Below are 26448 nucleotides of genomic sequence, written 5' to 3' on the forward strand. Positions count from 1 at the left end.
GGGTACTTGCCATCCAAATATCTCAGTTTACTTTGCAAACTTGGATTTAATGTTCAGCTGTGTTGGAGGGGCAAGTGGACATGATACTGGAGTGGTGTTTGAGCTGAGAGGTGTTGAAGATGCACAGTCCTGGAAATGAATCCGACATGTGCTTTCTTATTCTGTAGCCTAAGTGAAGGGAGACTGGACTAAGCATAGGTCCTTTCTACATCTGGTCTGAAGAACTGAGTTTGAGCATCCTTATAGATAGAAAAGTTTTACTCCAGCTCTACAGATGGAGAAAAAGCAGCACAAAAATTACTGGGATATCAGCTTTGGGAAGCACTGAGAAGACTTCTTCAATCCATCTTTGTTAAATGACTCTTCCATGCACATTCTAGGTCTGGTTTAGAAAGATTTTTCGTCCCTGAATTATAGAAATAAATATATTTTTTATTACTTGTCATTTTTCTGTGTAACAATGATTATTTTCCTTCACAATGCTTTTTGCTTTGCAGGAGGTGCCAGTTTAGATCTGAACTCTGTGGAACCAAAACCAAAAAAGTGGATCCTTGACATGACATGGCTCAATCTTGTGCAGTTATCTAGGTTGTACCCTTTTAATCACCTTCTGGTGCAAGTTGTTAAGAATGAGAAGTCTTGGAAAGCTTGGTTTGATGAAGAAGCACCTGAAAAAGCTGTTATTCCTGATGGGTATGACAGTTTACTGGACCAATTCCGTAAACTGCTCATTGTCCGTAGCTGGTGCCCTGATCATACCGTCGCTCAAGTAAGATACACTTCTGTACAATGCTTATGCCACATGACGTCTTCTGTAGATTTGCTAGTTCCAAACTTATGTTGCCTGTTTTTTTTTTATCATAACATTTGTTGTAGAGTGAGCTATTTTGAAAATCAACTATTGAAGTCCTTATAATAAATATATGTGAAAGAAATTTTAACTTATTTATTTGCGATGAATTAGAAAGGGCATTGCAAAATACGAAATAAGTTGTGCTGGAGTTGTAAGAATACACTCTTTGTATGGCACTCTTGAAGTGGAGTCATGAAACTTGTAAAGCAGTTGCATTCTTCTAGTGAATCAGAAGATGCATCTGTATTTTTTTCCACAGAAATGGAAGTAAAACAGTTCACTTTGATGACAGGTGAATTAAAATAGCAGATAAAATGTTTACTTACTCTCTTTGCTGAGGAAATAAGCATTAAGACTGTCTCCTGACAGATATTGTGAAAGAAACTGCAAACTGCAGTTTCTCCATGGCCTGTGATATTTGGATTGTTCCTCTCTATGTAGGTCTAAAAGAGATGTTTGAGCCCATGGCTACCCTCTTTTCACTTTTCTTTTTTTTTTTTGTCTTTAGCTACACTGGAAAATAGCACTTGTAATTTCCTCCATATCCCAATATTACATGTTACATGTTGTGATAGCATCCGTGTTGTATTTAAGGGACACCATTTTTTTATGGACCTCTTTTTCAACAAGACCCCTTCTGTCCTTTTTCCTTTTCTTCTCTTCAGCTGGTAAATAAGAGACACGTATGGGAGCTCCATCTGCCACAATTTAAGCAGACCAAACAATAGAGCTGCTACGGCTTATTTATCAACACTCTTATTGTCTTACACAACCATGTTTGAGAAAGAACATCTCTGAATAGTAGTATCAAAAACTGTAATTATTTAATTTTGAGGGAAAGAGGGGATGCGTTTTGTTATTATCTTCTTTATCTCTTCTTTCCCTTCTGTGTTTGCCCAAGTGTTACAAAATTTTACCTCTCTTTGCTGGAGCAGAAGTTACACTAAATAGTGTATGATTAAGTTGTTTTTTCCTGGAGTTGGCATCTTCCTCAGTCCACCTTGTTCCTGGGTGTTTCTCTCCATAATATGTGCCTCACAATTCATGCCAGTAGTTTACACAGCTGGAAAATAATGTCTGTCAAAAAAGCATTTCATATACTGGGATAGCTTTAGAAGTCCTTTTAGAAAATGTCTGTGAAAAGAGGACAATAGAGACATAGGGAAGGTTTGACCTTTAAGGATAAAGTCTGAGCTGTGTTTATGTTCTGTAGAAATGGATATTCAGCATCAGAGACTTGAATTGGATAAGAACTGGACAGTGGAATTTCCGTTTGAAGTTCCAACAAATATGTAGAAGATTGTAATTGGGTCAGATGAAAGATCTGTCTAATCTGCTATGCTGTAGAGACAGTGTCAACAATACATGCTTAGAGGAGCTAAGAATGGGGCTGGTATAGAGAAACTCTTTTGTTTGGCTATCCACCAGGCTTTAGCAGTCAGTGATTTAGGGGCAGTATCTGGGCTGTGCTCAGAGTTGACAGTGGATCTATTCTGCATGAATTTCTTTAGTTCTCTTTTAAAAAACCTTTTGCATCCTCCAGCAACAATGCTCACAGGATGGCTGTTGTGTGAACAGAATTCTTTCTTTTCTTTGTTTGAAGTTTGCTTATCTGAGAATTTCAATGGTTGTCTCCTGTGGACTGTAACTTTTGTTACACCAAAGTTGAAAATGAAGGTTTAGAAAGTTGATGCCCTGTAATGTAGGTATTGGTAAATTCCCCATCAGTAATTAATGCTAATTTTTTTTTTTTTTTTTAAAGAGGAATATCATAACTTTTTTGTTGTTGTTTTGTTTTTAGGCTCGACACTACATTGCAGAATCTCTTGGAGGAAAATATGCAGAAGGATTTATTCTTGACATGGAAGCAATGTGGACAGAAAGCGACTGTCGAACACCATTGACGTGCTTTTTATCAGTGGGGTCTGACCCCACTGAAAGTATAGAACGTCTTGCAAAATCGAAGGTATCCTCTTAAATGGAATTTGCTAGAGCTGATAAAGATACGTTATGCTAGCCTTCAAACTAGAAATGGTATTTCCACACTTTATAGAAGTTCAAATAATGATATTTATATTCATACCAGTGTTCTCTGGAAATTAGTTTTGGACCAGTAGCCAAAATGCATCTACTAAGGAAAAGTAAATGTTACTTTCTCTCTTTTTCCAGTTGTGTGATTCCAATGATCCCTCTGTCTTGATCCAGCAGACTGATAATCCATTACTTAGTGGAAGTACTTAGCTATATGAACAAAGCAATACTAGTGGTTTACGTTGTGTCACATTTACTATAGCAGCTGACAGTAATGACAATTACAGGAAGATAGAGAAAATCATAAATATGGTGACAAGAGAAATTAAGAAATTGGAGACCCTATCATTCAATCAGTTCACTTGATGGCGATGTTCAACATTTACAACACAATGTAATTTTAAGGCACTCTGTCCTTTATGTTTTATGGTTCACAGTGTAGATGCAAGTATAATTTTCCCAAGAATAAGTTATTCACAGTAGATCTTCATAAATTTTCCTCCCTGTTAGAATGCATCTTCATTTAGAGATGCAGGATTTTGTACACACTAAGATTTACTTGCAAAAGTTGGGAGTACCCACAAATCTCTTTAGCTAATTGTGACTGCTAAAAGACAGCAGTTTTTGCTGTCATTTTGAAGGTCCATTGCAGTAGGCAGTTTTAATACATTCTCATGGTTTAAGGAAATACAAATAGAATAATATAAAAGTGAGGATGCAAAAGAGCTGAAGGGATTCCCTTGTTTGTCCACACATGGTTTATAAACAAGGCAACTTCAGCTAGTCTGTCATAACCTGAAGTTCAACTCCAACGTTAACTGTAATATTTAACTGTAAGGTTCTTGTCTGATCTCTTGAATTAAGACCTTACCACACAGCGTGTAGAAACCTTTCAAATTTGCAAAAGCCATCCAGATTCTGCAAATCAAACTGCAAACACAATTCTTTTTTTTAAGTAAAAAGGTACATTATCATTGTGGGACCAGAGGAGCATTTCAGGAGTTCTCTAGCTTTTGAAAAATGTATCTAGAAATCATTTACAGTTTTCAAGAAACATTCGCAAGAGGGCTTTGTGTTTGTTTTGCTAGTTTGTCAACAAATTGTATTTAGTTCCTGCCTTTGTTTGTCTTTCTCAGCTTTTTTTTCCAGAATAAACCTTTGACTTAACAGAGGTTAGTTGCACCAAGGATCTGATTTTGCTATGTATATGTGATTCTGCACCACCAAAGTATCCTGTTTATGGTTCGTTATTTTGTTGTTGTTGTTGTTTGTTTTGTTTGTTTTTGTTTTGTTGTTCCAAAAGACATGCTGGGCCTATTTTTCAGTGATTTCCCTTTTACAGGCATGATTTGTAGTCTTAAAGTGGATTGTTAGCATTGATGGAACCTCTAAGTATTATCTTAATGATAAAAAATAATTGTCTACAGTAGAAAATGTTCAAATTTGTGACCAGAATTAATTTTTCACTCTAAAATTTAGTTGTTCCAATGGCCTTCTCCTGAAGAAATGGAAACAGTATCTGTGACTACTCTGCTAACCATGTTTGTAAACCAAGCATGGTCTGTCTTAAAACTAGTTGGATTTTTGCCCCCTTTAGTTTCACTTGAAGATGGAATGAAAATTTGACCTTCTGAACTAAACTGAAGTTCATTATGCCTAGCACATCGACTTCATTAAAACTAGATATTTTTATTATTGTAGTTTCTTCTTTCAGGGAATGGTGCACAGAAGCTTCAAGAGAACTGTTAGGGCCACTGTACTAACTAAAATGATGGTATTTTCATCTGGAGAGTGAGGTATTAAGATGACACAGATATATTGGTATGTGTCACTATTGAGAGAAACATTCTGCATGCAGACATTTCGATACAGTTCTTTCAGAAGGAGTGAAATGAGGACAATCTATAGCGAAATGTATTTTTTCCTTGTCTTGATGTTTCTATAACCTTTAATGATTGTCCATTTGAGAGGTAACAGTGCTGAGAAGAACAAATTATGAGCAGATGCTTTATTAGGGAATAATGTACAAGCTGAATATTTATGCACTCTGCAGGGGTAATCATAGTCTGTGGCTTATGGGAGTGCTATCTGTAATCAGGTCCATCTTAGAAAAGGCAAAGTTATTGCTCCTCCAGCACACAGCCTACCTCACGAGCTATGTAGCTTTGTTTCTTTTAGCTGCAATTTCAGGTTTTACTGACCTGAGAGCAGGATTTAAGTGCTTTCTTATCTTTGGCATTCTCTTCTATCTTTTGCCAGGATGTGCAGGATCATACATAGCAGCTGCATTTATGCTGTTCAGTAAAGTCAGGTCAGGGCCTGTTCCCTGACCCTAAGGCCAAATGACCCAGCACAGCTTGTGTCCAAATGCTTGACCTTTTTCTCCTGCAAAAATAGGACAGCCCCATTCATGCTGTTTAGGACTGGATGACTTCCTTCTTTGTTGTTTCACAGTGAGAGAGGAAAATTTAAGATCAACCGTCATAGTTCTCAGCCAGCTGAAGATAGGCCCAGATTGATACGTCTTTACGCAACTTGTTGTTCACAGCTGGAACAATACTCGGCTGTAGGTCTTGAACATGAAACTGTCCATGAGACTAAGTCAATTCCTGCTCCCTCAACATGTATATAGAATAATATGCTCAGCTGGGTTTGATAATTCTGATGTTACCTGATAGGAGTCAGGCAGCCAACCTAGGCCAGGGCACTACTTAAAAAGAACAAGGGTAGTAAGAACAATAATCAGGAAGAGGTCTGCCTGCACGTTACTAACAGACTTGTATGGTCTTGATTGCAACTTAGCTTGTCTTTCTCAGATCCCATTGTGAAAGCTTATATCATCTTCTGTTTTTCTAAAGAACTGGCTTTCCTCTCCCATGGCATCTGCAGGAAAGACTCCATAAATTTCCAGAATTCTTGTGTTTGAATTTATGAGCTTTGTCTCTTCTGAATCCAGAAAACTAACAGCTAGAAAACTAGCTAGAGCTAGCAGATCACCAAACTAGGATCCTCTGAATCAGTGGCTCCACAGCTGCCAGCTAACAATACAGGATGTTCGCTAATGAATGACTTAATGTGGACCAATCTTTCCTCTCCTGCCTGCTTCCTTGAAAGTTCTCTGTTAGATGGAATAAGTATGTTCAGACAGTTGAAAAGACATCAAAATTGTTGACTTTACTCTGTGCATTATGTGGAGCCTTAATACCTGCCCATCTCAAGATAGCCCACATCATAGGAAAAAGAATAGCCAGGCAGCTATGTTGTTCTGTGTATGTCCTTCTTTATTTGGGAAAGTGAGAAAAGGGAAGGGAAAATGTTTCAGTTGTCTTATCCCATTGTCTTTGTCAGACCTACAAAAAAGTCCAGTGGGTGAAGTTTTCTTTCTTCAGGTGAAAGATAACAGCAACTTGGAAGGCTTTGCTTTTTTGTTTACTCTATTCTAATATAATCAGTTTCCACCGGTATTAGCAGTTTTCTTTGTGGCACAGTGTCACTACACATGGACCTACAGAAGCAATACATCATGTATGTAATAATTCTGAAGAACTATATATAAAAGAAATGTTATTTTCTTTTCCAGAACATTCCTTGTCGTGCCATTTCAATGGGTCAGGGCCAGGAAGTCCATGCCAGGCGCTTGTTAAATCAGTGCATGCAAGATGGAGGATGGCTCCTTCTACAGAACTGCCACCTTGGTTTGGAGTTTCTTAGTGAATTAATGGACACGATCACAACAACAGAATCTATGAGTGAAGGTTTCAGGACCTGGATCACTACAGAGGCTCACCCAGAGTTTCCTATTAATCTTTTACATTCCTCTATCAAATTTACTAATGAACCTCCTCAAGGTAGGAAACAATGCTTTTTTTGAGCTTTGGGGCTTGCTTTCCCCCCAACTCCCTGTATCACTATACTCTGTGCAGTGTTTTAGTTTTTATTCTCTGTTGTTCCATTAGCTAAATACAGGACTGGGTAAGTCAGTTCTGCCATGTGTAAAGCATGAGTCTTTTGTGGAGAAATTGGATTGGTTGCTTTTGTAACAAAAATTGATAGTGATTTTGGTTTTTTGTGTAGAAGCTACATAGAATGCCAGGTCAGTGGCCCTTTCTTAAGCTTAGTACACTCCATTGCTTTTCTTTCTGTCCTGCTGACACCACCCAAGGATGCAGAGGTGACCAATCCTGTGCTCTTCTATGTAAGGAAAAGGAAGGACTCTTTTGAAAACCCAAACTCAATATCCCAAGCTGCTGTAGGCAACTGTGACTGTTGCTTCTTTTTATGTCATCTGGCACTGCTGACAAGAGACTGACCCCAGCATCTTTATAATTGTCTTTCAAGTGTTTGTGAGCTGCTCCTGAATCACCCCTTAACCTCTGTTACAGCTCACGTTGGATCTGAATACTGGGGTGTACTTAAGAACCAATGAGATTAGTGCTTTTATACTAGTGGCTTATTTTACGCACTCGCTCTCTCATGCTCCCAGCCTCCTGTGTTGCATTCGTTTCATAATGACTTATCTTTGCATTGGAGAGGTTGCTGCTGGTCCAGAAAGGTCAGGCAAAAAGTCATGCTGGTTTGATGCTGTGCAGCTACTGGTGGGTACCAGTTTTGGACATTACTGGCCTAGGTCTCTGGGTGTCCCATGGCATTAGCCTGTGTGCATCGCCCCAACCTCCAGGATCTTTCCCCACTTCCAGAATGTTTCCTCAAGCTAGGATGTTCATCTCATGCTTTCTGGGCCTCTAAGCCGCCAGTTTTCCTAATCTACCTAGTCTACGTACAGAAGCAGAATGCGTGATCAGCATCTTAATTGGTGGTTCTGACTCACGTTTGTGTATTAATTGGAGGATTCAGAATGTTTCAGTTGTTGCAGCCAGTACCACTCACAGCTAGCAAGGAGCAGGTTTGTCCTTGAGAGTTCAAAATTCCAGTTTTATACAGCCACCATCCCTCATATGTGCAGGCAATTATCTGTCACCTTTCAGTATTCACAGTTTAAATTGGTTTTTTTTTCATACCACAACCTCCTATTCAAGAGACTGCACAAACTCAGCCTTCTTGTCCTAACTTTGTAGGTCATGCACTCTCAGTATCTGACCACCATGATGGCCCCATCCAGTTTCCCACACCTCCCTTGTGTGCCAAATGTGAGCAATATATCTGAGGGGAAGCTCAACCGGTGATAGGTGAAAAGGGATAAGAACTTCCTTCAGTCTGCTGGCTGTGCTGCTTCTAAGGTAGCCCACTATATGGGTTCCATTGTTTGCAAGAAGAGTGCAATTCTGGCTTATAGTCAACCTGGCATTTATGCTAATCCTGAAGTGCTTACCAGCAGATCTCAGCTTGTACCTAATGCATGGGGCTGTTGTGCTGCAGGTGCAGAACTTCGCACTTGTTGTACTACATGCAGGTTTTGTTGGGATCACTCTGGACTGATCCTCTGCTATTTAGTACATCAGCCACCCTGTCTAATTTAGTATTTTCTGCAAATTTGTTGAGGTTACCTTTTGTCTCCTTATCCAAGCCACTGATGAAAATATTGATCAAATCTATCCCTGGTGGTATTATAATTTATTGCATGTGGTTTTTTGTTTTGTTTTGGTTTGGTTGTTGTTGTTGTTGTGTTGTGTTTTGTTTTGTTTTTCTGGCCTCTAGGATATCTTAAGCTTTACTTACTTACTGTTCTTTGAGCCTAGTAACCAACCTGCTAGCCTACTACAATAAGATGATTGGTTTAGTGGATGAAGGGAGAGCATAGGGTGTTGTTTACCTTGACTTCAAGAAGGCTTTTGACACAGCCTCCCAATACATCCTTCTAGACATACTGATGGAGACATTACAGAGATGAACAGTCAGGTGGACTGAAAGTTGTGTGAACTCCCAGGCTCAGAGGGTTGTGGTCAGCTGCACAAATCCACTTGCAGAGCAGTCACCAGTGATGTAGCCCAGGGGTCAATACTAGGACCAGCAGTGCTTAAATTTTCACTAATGAACTGGATGATGACACACCCTCAGCCAGTTTGTGGATGATACAAAGTGGGAAGGAGGGGCTGATACACCAGAAGGTCATGGCATTGTTCAGTGGGAGTTTCACCGGCTGGAGAAATGATCTGACAGGAATGTGCTGAACTTCAAAATAGGGAAATGCCAAGTACTCCCCCTGGGTAGAAAGAAACTTGTGCACCCATACATGATGGGGCTGACCAGCTGTAAAGCAGCTTTGCAGAAAAGGACCTGGAGTTCTTCATGGAAACCAAGTGGAACATGAGCCAGTAGTGTGCCCTTGGAGCAAAGATGTCCTGCAACACCCTCAGCTTATTAGGAAGATCATTTCCAGCAGGTTGAGGGAGGTGATTCTTCTCTATTCATCCATGCTAAGAGCACATGTGGAGGACTGTGTCCAGGTCTGATCTCCCCAGTGCAAGAAAGACATGGACAGAATGAGGCCAGTGAGAGGCCACAAAGATGCTGAGGAGAGGCCAAGAGCGCCATGATTTTTTTAACCTTGAAGAGAGAATGGTTATCTTATGTGATGGGAGCGAGTAAAGTGGTGCCAAGTAACAGAAAGAGAGATGATGGACACAAATGGAAACCCAAGAAATTTCACTTCAGCGTCAGAATAAAACATAAGCCACTGTGAGTGTGGTCAAATACTGGAACAGCTTGTTCATTGAGTTGATATACTCCATCCTCAGAACCCACATGGACAAGGCACTGAGCAGCCAGCTCTAGATGACCCTGCTTTGAGCAGGGGTGTTGTACAAGGTGACCCCCAGAGATCCCTTCCAACCTCAACTATTTGGTGTTACTCTGTGTGATATGAAAACATCCAACTTTCCCAAGTAGGCCTGAACCTGTTGCTCTCCTGCTGCTCAGTGTCTGCGTGTTACCTAAACTATGCTGCTACCTGCAAATGTCCTTTATATGTTTGTAGAAGCCATTTACTACTCATTATGTATGATGAGGGAAGGTTACTTTGTATTTTGGACTAGGGCAGAAAGAAATCCTCAAGCCTGACATTTAGTTTCTCTTTTAACTCTCTTATCTTTAACTAACTGTGTAATGCATTCACTTGCTCTTCATATATATATCTGTGCGTATTGCCGCTGATTTCAGTTAATGAAGTCAGCAGGAGCTGAGAATTTTTATCCAAGGTCATATTTAATGCCTTAGTCATTTAAATGTCTTATATCAGTATTAGTTTTCCTCTGAACATTAGTAAGATGTCTACAAAATGTCTGATCTTGTGAAAGACACCCTGTTTCAGCAGTTAGTCAGTCTGCTGTTAACAATTTCTTACTGCTTTCTCTTCTCCTCTCCACTTTCTAATTCAGTGCTCTGCATCTTTTTATTGTACTGTGATCCCTCCTTATCATTCAAATTATAACACCCCATAGCTGCAAGAATTTTTATAAATCAGGTTGCAGCCAATTTACAACTTGGATTTAGTAATAGAAATATGCCTGGTGTAACAATTTAAGTCAGGATGAAATATAAACAGTTTTAATTTTCTGGTATTGTCCTGCCACATTGGTAGCACAATATGATAAGGCACTTTTGTTTGATTACTTTATCTTGATTTTGGAACTCTCTTATGATACCCTTATAATATTTTGAAAAGCTTTTTTTTTTTTTTTAAATATATATTGTTCTACAGGATCTTTGTGTAGTAGGAAAGAAGCAAAAGGGCTTTTGTTGTGTCTTAGGAAGTAAAATGATTTCAACAGTCTATTCATTGTTCTTGAAATCTGTCTTTTAGACTTGTATTAATCTGATTAGGTGGAAGATATCATAACAGGGACTTCATGCTCAGTGTCATCTGCCAAAGGCAGACTATGCTTCAATAGTGCTCCCTGAAAGCATCTGGGAGTAGTGGGGCTTACATATTACACGGAAGCTGAGATTGTATCAGTATCATCTGCCTAAAGCTGTTCCTGGGATATGAAATGTCAGTGCTCAAACAAACCTCCCCAAGTATTAGCATTTCTACTATGAATTCAGGTTCTCATCTCATCTGCTTGGTGCCAATATGCCAGTTTGAGAAGATGCATACAGGATTTTGGGATTGTTACAGGAATGAAATCTAAGTAAAATTGTCTCGGGTAGAACTAAAATCTCATTTAATATGTAAATATTGAAGCACAAACTCTTGGATACTCAGTGCTATATTCCATATTATGTTAGGTGTCCTTTTAATTGCCATATAGTAATTGAATGGTTGTTTCAGTTGTAACTCGTAACATTTAGAATATGATTACTTAAGTGTAATTCCTTCTAGACTCCTGAACTTAATTTGATGTGTCATCTACCCAAAAAAATGTAACTGAGGTTTGCGTGCTATGACCAAAGAGAAAATTCAAATCTATAAATATGATACTACTGTAAATTGCAACAGAGAAATCTTCTTAACAAAAGTTGGAATTATAGGTTCCATTCACTTTTTTGCTTAGATATTACATTTTTGTACTTTTTTTCCAGGTGTGAAAGCTGGCTTAAAACGAACATATTCAGCTATTACTCAGGATCACCTAGAAGTGAGCAACATGCCACAGTGGAAACCATTGCTATATGCTGTAGCATTTCTTCACACAACTGTTCAGGTTTAAAAATTCTTAAAAATTCTTTTCTTCTGTCATGATGCCATATTTAATTTATTAATGCACCATGTTATTAAATGAAAAACAGTTTTAAATGAAAATCCCTTGCTGGTAAATTAATACAAATGAAATGAGAAAGAAAATTCACTGCACTTAAAAAAGGGGATATTTTTCTTTGTGAAAATGTTAATATTCCTATTCTTTGTTCGTATCTCTCTACTAATGATGATAAATGAAGAAATATTTCACTACTAGATAATTAATCAAGGATTTGGCCTTGTGTGTGTGTTTCTGTGTGTGTGTATGTGTTAAGAGAAGAATCGTTTTTTAAAAGTTGATGAAATACAGCTCCAGCTGGACTACTGTGTTCTTAATATATTTCATGTATTCTTCTGCACTTAATGTTTTCTTCACAATTACTATCCATCAGCCTTTTACCTTTAACTCTATTTTACAGGAAAGACGGAAGTTTGGTCCATTGGGCTGGAATATTCCTTATGAATTTAATCAGGCAGACTTCACAGCCAGTGTGCAGTTTGTTCAGAATCATTTGGATGATACGGACATCAAACGTGGAGTGAACTGGAGCTGTGTTCGCTACATGCTTGGAGAAGTACAGTATGGTGGCCGTGTAACTGATGACCTTGACAAAGCGCTGCTGAATACGTATGCAAGAGTGTGGTTTGGAGAGCATATGTTTAGTGAAACATTTTGTTTCTACAAAGATTATGCTATTCCAAAAGGGAAAACAGTTGAAGACTATCTCCAGTACATAGAGCAATTGCCAGTGATTGATACACCTGAGGTAAGATATTTCAATATGTTAAAGGGAATTTTTGTCAGAGAAATAATTTAATCTGGTATATTTTCCAGAGAAATGAATGTATATGTCAAGATTAACAGGCAGGCCACCACAGTGGGTATCTAGTGTAGATCAGAAAGAGGTAGATGAGGTCTTCTACAAACAATTAGAAGAAATCTCACATTCACAGGCCCTGATCCTCATGGAGGACTTTAACAACCCTAATTATCTGCTGGAAGGGTGATATAGCAGGGTTCAAGCAGTCTAGGAGATTTCTTGAGTGCGTGACTGACAACTTCCTGGCACAGATAACTGATGATCCAACAAAGAAAGGCACTTGGCTGGATCTGATACTTATAAGCAAGGAAGAACTGGATGGGTATGTGAAATCCAGAGACAGCCTTTACTGCACTGATGAATGGTGGAGCTCAGGATCCTAAAAGGAGAGAGTAAGGCAAAAAGCAGGATCACAGGCGCGTCTTTCAGGAGAGCAGATGTCAACCTCCTCAGAGGTTTCTTCCAAGCTTAGAAGAATCTCATGGGATATGACCCAGGAGAGAAGAGGGTTCCAGGAGAACTGGTTTATAGTCAGGGATCACGTTGTCCAAGCTCAAGAAAGATCTGTCTTAATAAGTAGGAAACCAAAGGCAGCAGGAGGCCAAATGGATGAACAAGAAGCTCCTAACTGAATTCAGAGATAAAGAGGAAGTGTAAAAGAGGTGGAAGCAGGGGCAGGTGACCCAGCAAGAGTATAGAGCTACTGTCCAGTCTTTCATGGATAGGGTTAGGAAAGCCAAGGCCAAAGTGGAGTTGAATCTGTCAAGGAATGTGGAGGATTCCTTGACAGGAACAATATCCAACAATAAAGGATTTTACAAACATGTAAACAGCAAAAAACATGACTAGGGGAAATGAGGGTCCATTGCTGAGTGGGGCAGAAGAACAAGTGAGAAATTACATGGAAAAGGCTCAATGCCTTCTTTGCCATAGTCTTTACAAGTAAAACTGGCCTCCAGGAAACCCAGGTCCCTGAGACAAAAAGTCTAGAACAATGAATTTACCCCTGGTGGCAGAGGACCAGGTTAGGGAGCATTTAAAAAAACTGAACATATGTAAGTTCATGGTACTTGATGGGTTGCACTCATGAGTGCTGAGGGAGCTGACTGATGTCATTGTCACATCACTTCTGATTACTTTTCGATGGTCATAGTGATTGGAAGAGGTTCCTAAAGAATGTAATATAGCAAAAATCACTCCTGTCTCTGAGAAGGGAAGGTGCTAGAGAAAATCCTCTTGTAAACCATTTCCAAACATATGAAGGACAAGCAGCTGACTGAGAGGAGCCAGCATGGATTTGTGAAGGAGAAATCATGCTTAACCAACCTGTTCACCTACTACAATGAGGTGACCAGCTTGATAGATGATGGGAGAGCAGTGGATGATTTTTACTTCAACTTCAGTAAGGCCTTTGACACTACCTCCCATAACATCTTCGCAGGCAAGGTGACAACATATGGGTTAGATAAGTGTGCTGTGTGGTCATTGGAAAATTGGCTCCAGAGGGTTGTGATCAGGGGCACAAAGTCCAGCTGGAGACAGGTCACTAGTGCTGCGTGCCAGGGGTCAATACAGGGGCCAAAACTGTTTACCATCTTTGTTAATGACCTGGATGATGGGCGAGAGCACACCTTCAACAAGCACACAGGAGATACAAAACAGGAAGGAGTGGCTGATAGATCATTGCGCTGCTATCCAGAGAGATCCAGACAGGCTGGAAATTCCAGGCAGACAGGAATCTCATATTTGACAAGGGAAAATGCAAATTCCTGCATTGGTTGTCCTGGTGGACAGCTAGCTGACCATGAACCAGCAATGCACCCTTATGGCAAAGAGACCAACAACTGTTGTAGGCTGCATCAGGAAGAGAGAGGTGATCCAGCAGGTTGAGGGAGGTGATCCTTCCTCTCTAGTGAGCATTGGTGAGACCATATCTGAAGTACTGTGTGCACTTCTGGGCTCTCTGGTACAAGAAAGATACGGACTTACTGGAGTGAGTCAAGAGTGGGGCCATGAAGATGATTAAGGGACCGCAGCATCTACCATATGAGGAAAGGCTGAGAGAGCTGGGACTCTTTAGCCTGGAAAAGAGGAGACTGAGGCAGGATCTCATCAGTATGTATAAATACTTGTTGTCAGGGTGTAAAGATGGAGCCAGAGTCTTTTTGATGGTACCCAATGAAAGGAAAAGAGGCAGTGGGCATGAATTAAACAACAGGAAATTCCATCTGACAACAAGAAAACACTTTTTTTCCAGTGAAGGTGGTCAAGCCATGGAAGAGGTTGCCCAGAGAGATTGTGGAGTCTTGATCTTTGTAAATATTAAAATCCCAACTGGACACCATGCTGGACAGCCTGCTATAGCTGACCCTGCTTGAGCAGGTGGTTTGGATTAGAAGACCCTCAGAGGTCCCTTCCAAACTAAATTCGCAGACACGTGAACTGAGAAGTAATGAAAATAAAAAAAAACCCCATATGGTCCTCATTTTGCAAGTTATAATTGGGAGTTTATTCCATTTTGACAACAGGAAGATCTGCATGTTGTCATGAGTTGATGGGGTAGGGTGCAAGGTAGCTCCTGGTTGCAACCACTTTTACATGACCCAGTGTGTGTATGTTGCAGTGGTCACATTAATTGGATGACTGTGACTTTCTGCTCCTTCTAGTACAGGCACATGTGATGACGTTAGTTAAAACTGAAATAGAAGTGAATGCTCTGGATTTCTGTCTCATTGCTATTGCACTAAGTTGATAAATGCCTTTGGAAGTAAGTTCTATTAAAATTAAACAGACAGGACTGAACAGAAAAAAAAAATGGTTTTCCTTTACTGATAATATGCTGGCTGAGAGGGTGAGAAGATTCCAAGGTCATAAAATAAACTTGAAAAGTTTTGAATCTCTGAAGGCAGTGAAAGAAGAATGCAAGGGTATTTGTGCTGGCCACTATGCACCTTTTCCAGGTGAGGGTAATTGCAGCCATGATAATACACCAGTGGGATCCATCTGAGCCCAGCTGATGAAGTGGTTCCTATCAGAGTATGAACCTTGACTCTATCAGATTTCAGGTGCTACTTTCATCAATCTACTTTTCTAAGCACTTGGGAACCTATCTCACAATGCTGCAATGTATTTTTGAAGTATTTTTGATGCCTGTAAAAAAACCCAAAAATCTGTCTGTATGGTTTGAGGTAGGGGAATTTTACCTTTGACTTTTATGTAAATAAGATCAAATCCAGGAATGCAAACATTTTTTTCTCCTTCATATTTTCACAAGTTAGGAAGAAAGCTCTGACTTTCTTCTGTCATTCCAAAATCTGTCAAAATGGCTCATGGAAACCTTTACCCTTTTAATCTCCCAGTCATCTTCATTCCACAAAGGATATTGTGCTAGTCAAAACAGTGTATCTTTGTTTCCTCCCCTTTCCATTTTTGGTTAAGAAAGACTGAATAAGTCTGATTGCTGTACCCTTGCTCTTTTGATGAAACTTCAACCTCTGATCAGAATAAACACTAACTTCTGAAGAGGGCTATTGAACTCTGCAATCCCTTTGAAAATGACTTTGATTTCAGAGGGGTATAGAGCTTTAGCAATTGGTTTTGAGGATTTATCAGACTAAAAAAAAACCCTGACAGACAGAATCCAACATCCTCTTTTTAATCAAAATTCCCAGAGATTTTTGGATCAAAAAGAATGAAAGATTGAACTCCTTGATTAATATACAGAACATTCAGGACACTCATCCACCCAACTGCTTTACTACTCTGGTTTCTTTGTTCTTATTCTTTCATATATCACTTGCATAAAAACATAGGACCAGAGTTGTTTCCCATGTAATATCCCTGTCTTCTGCAATATTACACCAATTGTGAAGTTAGCCCTTGCACTGGTACTACAATTTACATTCGCAATGGCAGATATGTTTTCATTCTTTTAACTTAGGCTATAGCATTGCTGCAAAATCTGCTAGAGCAAAACCAGCTAAACAAACCCTTACTGTGCAAGAGCAGAAAAGAGCGTATCTTCAAATCCGTATTTCATTCCACATAGAATATGAGCGTAATAAATTGCATTGATTTTTTCATTTTTTACAGCTCTTTATATTCAGGTTGAGTAAACTACTATATGTAAAATGTGTTAAATACTACTTGGAACCTAATTCCATGTTAGTTACAGTCACACCTTCTCTCATGCACAGGATTAGGTCTGTACTGTGTTCTTTGTGCTGTTGTAAGGATCAGATCCACAACTGGTGTACATCAGTGCAGCTTTACTGGCTTTGACACAGATGCAGCCGTTTATATCCCTTGTCTCTGAGTTTCTAGATTTGCAAGCATAACAATATTACACATGGCCTTTTTTATTCCCTCCTCAGAGTATGTAAATATTGGTTACTAGAAGTGTTTTCTTGTAATATACTAATTCTAATATAAAATATGAAAATATAAAAAATGAGAAATCAAAGATTGCTTGGCTTTGGTCCTCAGTTTGAGGGCAAGCCTTCTTCACTGATCCTTGTTGGATTAGTGGTTTAAGGTTTGTAAGAGATAGTTAATAGCTATAATTAAATGAGGGCTTATGAAATAAGACACACTACAATTACTCCTGGAGAAGAGTTGCAGTTGTCAACCTGACAATTATAGACTTACTGATATTTCAGTGGAAATTTCTGAGAATGCTATTATCATTCAGACAAAGGGCAGCCTTGCAGCAATTCTGTGCTAGCTGCATCTTAAATAAAATAATTTGATTTCAGAAGAGGAAGTAAGAAGTGAGAGACTTAAATTATAAATTTAAATAAAAATAGCTAAACCATGAAATGTCCTAAATATATCATCAGTCATAAGATCTTTAGGTGCTTTGAATATGGACAGTGTTTTATTCACTCACTTTATTAATTTGTTGCATGCCTCATAATCCAAGAGACTGAGTAAAACAAAATGTGTTATAAAACGTAATTGGTCTAATTATTGGGCTGGTACAACAGCAGTAGATCTGTAGAGACAAAAAGTGGGTGGTGAGCCATCGGTGTCCACACGTGACACATTTCCAACAATATCTAGTCTCATCCAGTGGAAAGGAATCAGTTTGTACACCCTTAGAGCACTCCGCAGCATGATCCAAAGCCTGCTATGTGAAGATAAGCAGAAGATCAGTTAAAAACAACCCCACTCATATGAATGAAAATGCTCTTGTATATGCAGCCTAAGTTAATGTTTTTGGGCAATTTGAGCTTGACCCTTGGCCAGTTAAGTGTATGTCCACTGACCTATTCATATCTATTGTTTGATCCAGCTGAGGATTTTCTTCCTTTATCTATTTTCATGGATTCTTTCTTTGATGTAATTTTAGAAGGAAAATTGCAATTCTCTTCCTAATTTTTTGCCTTTTACTTTAAGGTATTTGGACTTCACCCTAATGCAGATATAACTTACCAGACTAACCTGGCTAATGAGACGTTAAGGACAATAGTGAGCATCCAGCCCAAAGACAGCAGCGCTGGAGGAGGCGAAACACGAGAAGCAGTGGTGCACCGTCTTGCTGATGAGATGCTAGAGAAGTTACCTCCAGATTATAACCCTCATGAGGTATAAGCTACTTTATAGATACAGGCGGTTTATGTATGTATGTAGGTATATGTTTTTTGAGCTTTATTGTGCTTGTTAAATGTAACTGCCACGTGTTTCAAAAAGCTTTAAACATTATGCACAGTATTTTAGAAGTCTGTTTTCGTTTATTATCTAAAATATTCCTACACTGGAAACATATATTTCAAATGCCATAGTCCACTTAATTATTCACCTTAACTCAGAACAGCAATTAGAAACTTCAGAAATTTCTTACTCTCCTTAGCAGCTTAGAGAAGGACACCAGTGCCTCTTTCTGAAGGATTAGTGATCTTATAGTGGTTACAGATTTCAATTTGCCTATGCTTGCTATGATACCATCATTATGAATAATGGATTTTATCACTGACCTTTTCATGCCCCAGATTTTTTGGAGTTTGAGCCATGACAGAAACATTCGTCAATCTTTTCTTGCATTTTTGATTGACAATCTCATTAAATGGAAAAATCCAGCATAAAGTACTCTTGCATCAGCTTGTAAGTGGGATCTGGTGTCTTGCCATGTGTTTCATGAACAGTAACTGTTGAAAACCCCTCATTTCCATGATTTTATTATTTACAATTCTGTTCTGCACTGGTAGTGCTTTTCTTCCCTGGTTGCAGTCCAAGCTTGGAGAGTGCCCAGTATACAGTATTGCAACCTGTTATATTATACTTCATTTTCTTCTCTGGCAAACTTAGAGTGTCCACTTATGTTACAACCAATAGTCTTGGGACTGTCTCTTGTTCTACTATTCATCTCAGATTTAATACAATTTGTTCAAACAGCCTCTTCTGTGCCGTCATAATTCAACTCAGAGCTTCTCTTTTTATTCCCCTCTTGGCAAGCTACTTACAATCTGCAACATTTTTTCAATGAGGTTTTCTAACAGCTTTCTCCATATAGTTGTTTTTTTTTCCATCCATCCATCCATCCATCCATCCATCCATCACTGCTTGTTTGTTACCTGCTTATTAAGTGATTCCCAGTGATAGCATGTAAGTCATTTACTTGTAGAATTTGCTTTGGAATGGAGTCAGTTTTCTAGTTTTCATATTATTATTTAATAGTAAATAAATACTATATATAGCAAATAAAAGGAAATATAGTAAGTGTAATAATTAATAAGACTGAATTTAATACATCTAATGTTTTACACCTTGGATATACACCTATAATCTACACCTTGGATTGTTCTCAGTCCTTTTTCCTTATCCTTCCTATCAGAGTAAAGCTTTTTCCTGGAACTAGTTTCTTCTAGTTTTATTCAGCTCCTTATAATACTGAGTGCCTGGGTAGCATATATGGTTTTGACATATTTGTAATACATGTATTGAGCTATTTTTTTTCAATATATTTGCTAAATCCTCTAAAGGATTATTTATTCTTTTCCTTGTTAAACTGCCAACTTTTTACCCTTGAAGAATTCATAATACTTAGAAAACATCAATAGTACTGGACAATATTGTAACCAGAGGGTATTATTGCCCTCAGATTTTACCCCTGGGAAATTTATGCTGTGTCTTTTAGTCTAGTAAAATGCATACATGCTTATTTAATCCAAATTTCACTTCTAAATGATTTGAACAAATACTCTTTTTCTCTGGCATTTCTGCTGTTTAATCTTGTCCTCATTCACTCTCATTCCTTCTTGGCTTATTCACTCATGTTATCCACACAAAACACACACAGAGTAGGTCTCCCCTTTTCAGTCACTTCCTCAAGTGTCTTAGCTTTGGAGACAACTGGTTATGGAGCCAGGACCTGTAGTTAAGGACAAAGACTCTGGAGAGTTTATTTTGAAAGTTCTACCCTGTGCTCTTGTCTATTTTACTACTGTATTTGGGTACAATGCATACTTTTCCATGTGACTGTGTAAAAAAAAATCACTGCCAATTATTTTCATTGCTGTTTCATCAACCAGTAGTATTGCAAGCTATTATCTTTTCTCATGATCTGCCAATCATACATGCAGGTTTCTATTTTCTGATAAGCAATCATCTTTATAATGATGCTCACAATTAGTTCTTTGCTTCTGTACCACTTCTCTGACATTTTCTCTGAGCTTCAAGGAGCTTCATCTTTTTACTTCAATTTGCTCAACAGCTGTTCTCTTATGACTCAAGTAGAAAGACTCAATGTTTGTAAAGATGTGGTGGGTTGACCCTGGCTGGATGCCAGGTGCCCACCAAAGCCGCTCTGTCACTCCCCTCCTCAGCTGGACAGGGCAGAGAGAATATAACAAATGGCTCATGGGTTGAGATGAGAACAGGGAGAGATCACTCACCAGTTACCATCATGGGCAAAACAGACTCGACTTGGGGAAAATAAATTTTATTTATTCCCAGTCAAATCAAAGTAGAATAATGAGAAATAGAAAATACATCTCAAATCACCTTCACCCCTCACTTTCCCAGGCTCAACTTCCCTCCCATTTTCTCCTACCTCCAGGAGGGCAGGGAATGGGGGTTGTTGGTCAGTTCATCACGTTGTCTCTGCCGCTCCTCCCTCCTCAGGGGGAGGACTACTCACACTCTTCCCCTGCTTCAGTGTGGGGTCCCTCCTGCAGTAGACAGTCCTCCACAAACTTCTCCAACATGGGTCCTTCCCATGACCTGCAGTTCTTCACAAACTGCTCTAGCATGGATCCCTTCCACGGGGTGCAGTCCGTCAGGAAAAGACTGCTCCAACATGGGTCCCCACAGAATCACAAGTCCTGCCAGCAAACCTGCTCCAATACGGGCTTCCCACAGAGCCACAGCCTCCTTTGGGCATCCTCCTCCTTCAGCATGGGGTCCTCCTTGGGCCTTGGCCAGCAATGGGTCTGTCTTGAAGCCATCTGACATTGGCTCTATCGGACACAGGGAAAGCTTCTAGCAGCTTCTCATGGAAGCCACCCCTGTAGCCCCTTCCTTACCAAAACCTTGCCACACAAACCCAATACAACAGGACAAATCAGTATTAGGAATTCATACTTTAGCATGAGCTTGCTTCCTCTCCTTCCCCGCTTTGTTCTTACAGGCATGGTCAGAGGATGTCCTGTTGGATCTACTTTTTTCCCTTTGTATTGCTTAGAAATGTATTCTGAGCTCAGGATGTAAGTTTGTGTCATTCTTTTATCAATAAGTGTAGATACCACCTCTTCCTGCTGATTTCTAGTTTTCTCAGGCTCTAGACATCTTGATCTGTGAATTGCACCTCTTTTGGATTAATCACACCCCTCTATTTACACAGTTTCTTCAGTCCACATTATTGATAAATACTTTTCCACAGAACTATTAAAAAATTATGCTTTGTTTTTGTGCCATGGTAGTCATTCCTTTGCCCTGAGTATCTACAGAGCATCCGTTCGTGATTTTCCAAAAGATTGTTTTGATAATAATGTGTTCCTCTGTGCATCTCTTTGCCTGTATCAGCTGCACTACAGCTTCAGATTCTACTTCTGCAGGGCTAAGAGATTTGACATGATTTCTTGCAGTTTCTGATTCCTCAATATTTCCTTCTTCACTTTGCCTAATGTATTTACCCTTTCTCTCATTCTCTATATCTTAGAACTCCTTTGAGTCTTTACCAATGCTTTCTTTGTTGAAGGGGGATTTCCCTTTTCTCCCATTAGTGCCCAGTTCCACCTCTTTGCTGCAGTTGTTCATGGTGCCAGGAGTGTGGCAACCTCTACACAATAAGCAAAAGATACATATCAAAAGGGTTTCTCATCTGAACTGAAGCTCTGGAACCTCTTAGGGTGGAGAGGGCAAAAGTAAACTGTAAAGAAAGCTAATTTTTAAATGAAAGGTTGCATAAACTGACAAGAAGAGAAAAAAAAATGCCTAAATTACCAAAAGAAAAAAAAAAAACAACAACCAAAGCCAAAACCAATGATGGTCACTAACATGTAGTCAAGCATTTCATTAGAGCAGAAAAGAAGAGAGAGTTTAGGTGTTCTCTGAGGGAAGAAGCAACAGAACGTAGCAGAAGGTACAATATAATAAGCACATGAAATTAAGCTTACAAGTGTAAGGAGTGAGATAGATTATATAATTGCTTCCTGTGGTGTCTGAAAAAAAAAGGGAATGAGATGAGTTCTGTTGTTTGTCAATTTAAATCAACATTTCATCATTCAGGACATAATTACCTGATCCAGGACATTATTACCTAATAGATCAGTTTAACAATCCTGCAACAAATAAAACTAGTATACTAAATTGTAGGAGACTGAGGGAATGTGCCCAAAAGAGTTCCTCTGCATGCCTCATTGGATAAGAACAGTAAAAAGAACAATGTTCATTAGTCCTAGCAGTGCAGCCTGGGTTTGCTTTTAGAAGAATATTGTGCTCCAGTAAGGCTGTGACGTGGTAATCTTTGGAAAGCCAGATATAGAGTTACTATCAGTGAAGAAAAGGAACAGAAATTTAGGAAACAAATGAAGGTAATTAAAAGCAAATACTCTTCAGGGAAAGTGGCAGGTGCCTTTGTTATCTTCAAGCAGTTCTTGTGGCTCCCTTTAGAAAGGATGTAGTAAATTTGAACAGAGCTAAAATCCCCAACAGACTAAGTTAGGGCCAGATGATAGTGAATATTTTCTGACATTCAGAGCTTCAGATTGTACTTTCTCTTGACACATTGTGAATCCAGAGAAAATTCAGGCTGTTACACAGAGGCCTTCATTTCTCAGTTATTAGCCTTTGGCAATGGCTTCGGAACAACCAAGTTTCAAAACAGGGCAACCATTTTACCCCATGCTATATGCTGCTGCTTTTGTAGTCGTGTTCTTGTCACACTTTCTTTCACCAGTCAAATAACAAACTCAGTGTCCACCCATGAGACTATAAACAAAAGAAGTCACTTTTGCATGCTTTCTCAGACTGCCGTTTGACACAGGTGGTGGAAAAGCAAAATAAACCTTCCTCCTGACCTGAAACTGTCTTCATTTTTCTCACTCCAAAGGCAGAGGCAGCAGCAGAGTTCTGCTTTCATAATCCCTTTGCTTGTGGGTCTTGCCTCACAGGTAACAGATTACTGGTAAAATGATTAGGTCCAGTCAGTCCATGTGAGTGAAGACAGATGCAAGAATAAATGTCAGCCTGTCACACACAGCGGTTTGTAGCAAAAACGATCTTTGCAGCTTGAAAAACAGCCTGCTAGGGAATACACATGGAGACGTTCCAAAGATGCTGCACTTCACTGGAGTTTGGCTTCTAACCCAAGTAGCAATGGGCTTTTTCCTTAAATATTTTTTGTGGTATTGATTTTGTCTTATACTTCACTAAGTCTATGACTACATTAGCAAGTATTGCATGGGAATAGGATTTCATCTGAGGACCCCAGCCCTGTGTTACATGTTTTATTGGGAAATTTACCATTAATCTAACTCTAGGCTGAACACCCATTAGTGGCTGTAGTACTCCCTGAAGCATAGCTTTTGACTTTTTGAGTTAGTTTAATTTGAAGCTAAGCCAAGTTGTATGCCTGGAGCCTACTTTCCAGAGCAGGTTTTTTGCTAAAAAACAAAACACACCTCCTCCCCACCCTCCCCCCCAAACAAACATACAAACAAAAAACCCAACAAAACAACAACAAAAACCCAAACAACAACAACAAAAGGTCTGAACTGAAATGCTAATGTAGATGTTTTCATTTGTAACGTGTCTCTGGTTTACTTACCAAGCCTGTCAGATACGGTAGTCATATCTCTAGAGCTTCAGCTATTTCCTACATATGTCACTGCCTGCTTCCTTGTATGCAACAGGTAAGTGGTCCTTGACACCACCTGAAAAGAGCTTTGATATGGACATGGCTCGAGCTTGTCTTTCTTATTCAGGCTTATTTAGATCATCTCACAGAATGATGGACTTGATATTTCTGCTGACAAAGGGTATAGCAAGTAGGCGAGTCTAACTGAACATTATAGCATTTGCTGAAAATTATAGGCAGTTACTACTACAGTAACTTAATCACTGATTGTTAAATGACATGATTTTGGCAACTACTTTTCTGCTGAATGTCCTACAAAGTATGTGGTGACAAAGGAGCTGGTGACCTGAGGACAGCTAGGAAATGGGCATAGAAGAATCTGACACAGTAGAGATGTGTGCTGCAAAATCGTGTAGACAAAGCTATTAAGATTATTATTTTAGTTGCTCCTTTCTTAAATCACCTTGTTTTATGTTAGATGACAGCTGTTTGCATAATAAGAAGGAGATGTAAGTGGGCTTTATGGAATTAGTATATTAATCTCAGAAAGACTACTTCGGTTATTGAGTTTTGTCTTTTGAGGTTTTTTCCTGTCAGTTGGGATCTATCTCTTTATGTCATAATAAATACAGCACTAGAAGTAAGTAATCTGGTTGCTTGATAAGAATTCTAATACAAAACCAGTCAATCATACCTCAGAGCTGGTATTTAAAATTAATCTCAACAGAAAGATTTCCGAGAAAGGCACTATATTACACCTAGTAAATCTCACTGTAGATCAGGATTGATTTGTATACAGTAAGGTAGAAAGTATGTAATTTTTTTCAGTTTTCATATCTGGTTATGCTTGGTGCTCCAGGCTGAGTGTTGTGAACATATCTAGGATGGATTAACAAATTTCTGCATCATCGGTTCACTCCATTATTCAAAACATTACAAGTATTTTTGTAAGTACATGAAAACAAATCAGAAGAATGTTTAAATTCTGAGAAATCACTAATTAAACAAATGGTGTGATCATCAGTACAGTAATATTTTGGAATATTTCATCTTCTCTTTCTAGATTCATAAATATCAATATTTTGGAAGTTAACCCCTTTAGCAACATCTTCCATATAATTTTTCCTCAAACAGGAGAAATTCTTCCTCTAAATGATCCCCAAAAGAAACACATGCTCTGTAGACTAGAAAAAAGTGTATTTATTATTTAAAGGTTAAAATGCATGGACTATACTCTATACAATTCCTTTCTTATTAGTGGCATTCACTAGACTTCTAAGTATTCTGGGGAAAAAAAATAGCAATCTTTTTTTTTCTTTTTTAGCCAAAAGAGAGAATTATCAATTTTTGTGAAATTTTCAGAAAGCAGAAGATTTCCCTGGATTAGGTCTGAAAAAAATCAGAATAATTCATCATATAAATTACCCCAAACAGTATATCGTCTCAGCTCTAGTCTCGTGATAGCTAATTTTAGTATTTTTTTCTCTTTTACAGGAAGAAACACATTAACTCAGTCTGTACAATAAACTGTCAGGCTGCAAAGCATTAGCATAATCAGTTGGCACCTATTTCTTGGACATTCTGTCTGACAAACTCATGGGTTCTTATGATTAAAATATGATTAATAACATTGCTGATAGCTGTCTTCCAAGGAGAACAGCATATAAAGTTGAAAAATTTGGCCTGAAGTTAGTTGAAACTTGAGAACTGGAATTAGTCAAAGCCTTTAGTCATTTATACTAACAATTGTAACTACTCAACTGCTATATTCATCTTTCAGAAACTTGCTATTCAGTATAATAATAATATCTTCAGTAATTTTTACTACGTGTATATAATGTATAGTATACATAACAATGTATACTATGACATGCATGAGTATATTTGGAAAACACAAAGCAAAATCCAGTGGGCTTCTGTCCTTGCTGAAATAGCATGCATTATACCAAATCTTGTGGCTTCTACTGTGGGCTGGGGTTTTTAACATCTAAGACCCCACAGGCTAACAAGGACAGGAGGAACTGCTGTGTCCATTCAAAAAGAGGGAACTTTCCCTCCTTAGAATGATGGAGGAGCTTTTGGTGAGCTAATGAATCACAGTCTGCTAAACCTTACAGTTGGCACAGGACTTGCCTGGCCATCTGTTACATAAAAGTTTCTTTCCTCAGGAATTACACGGTGCAATTGAAAAAACATCCTTTTGCTTTGGAAAATTATTGCATGGGACACAGGAGATTACATTCTATAATCATTGCACTGTTCTTGTTTAGGTGAAAGCCCAGCTTCAAAAGATGGGAGCTGTTCAGCCCATGAACATCTTTCTCCATCAAGAAATTGACCGTATGCAACATGTTCTGTCAACAGTTCGAACTACACTGACTGATCTCAAATTGGCTATTGACGGTAAGTTACACTATTAAAAATCATAATAATTAAGATGCAATATTTATTAATAATGGTTGCTTATACTATATGGCTGAAAAAATATTTCCCTTCCTATCTCCCTTTTAAACTCTTTCTCTTTTGTTCTCTCCCTCCCCACGTTTTTATCTTTTTCTCTCTCTTTATCACATGATCATTAATTCTAGCATTTAAAGCCTCTTGATGGCATCTCTGAGGACACTCTACCCTAATTTATTCTGTATCCATGTGCTCCAGTATTGCAGTTCATGTCCCATAGCACAACAGCACTTCTGTGATTCTCCCTAGGATCTCTACAGAGTTCAGAGGAGCTCGGTTGTGGGATTACAACCTCAGGTCATGTGCCAGCATCTGTTATGAAATTAAGATGAGACATAATGATATAGAACAA

The 26448-nt window shown here is 38.8% G+C and overlaps 1 protein-coding gene across 1 annotated transcript in view; it reads left to right on the plus strand.

Moving 5' to 3' along the window:
• LOC308053297 (dynein axonemal heavy chain 5-like) overlaps positions 1 to 26448 on the plus strand; it is a gene marked incomplete at both ends in the record, with an annotated part of 168550 nt that overhangs the window by 126123 nt on the left and 15979 nt on the right. Inside the window, 7 exons of the mRNA XM_080364153.1 lie at positions 498 to 769; positions 2655 to 2819; positions 6465 to 6732; positions 11363 to 11484; positions 11939 to 12286; positions 17738 to 17926; positions 25907 to 26039. Of these exons, the coding sequence (XP_080220279.1) occupies positions 498 to 769; positions 2655 to 2819; positions 6465 to 6732; positions 11363 to 11484; positions 11939 to 12286; positions 17738 to 17926; positions 25907 to 26039 (1497 nt within the window). The remainder of the gene's footprint in view (positions 1 to 497; positions 770 to 2654; positions 2820 to 6464; positions 6733 to 11362; positions 11485 to 11938; positions 12287 to 17737; positions 17927 to 25906; positions 26040 to 26448) is intronic.

The sequence above is a fragment of the Nesoenas mayeri genome (genome assembly GCF_963082525.1).
Source record: "Nesoenas mayeri genome assembly, chromosome: 2".
NCBI lineage: Eukaryota > Metazoa > Chordata > Aves > Columbiformes > Columbidae > Nesoenas > Nesoenas mayeri.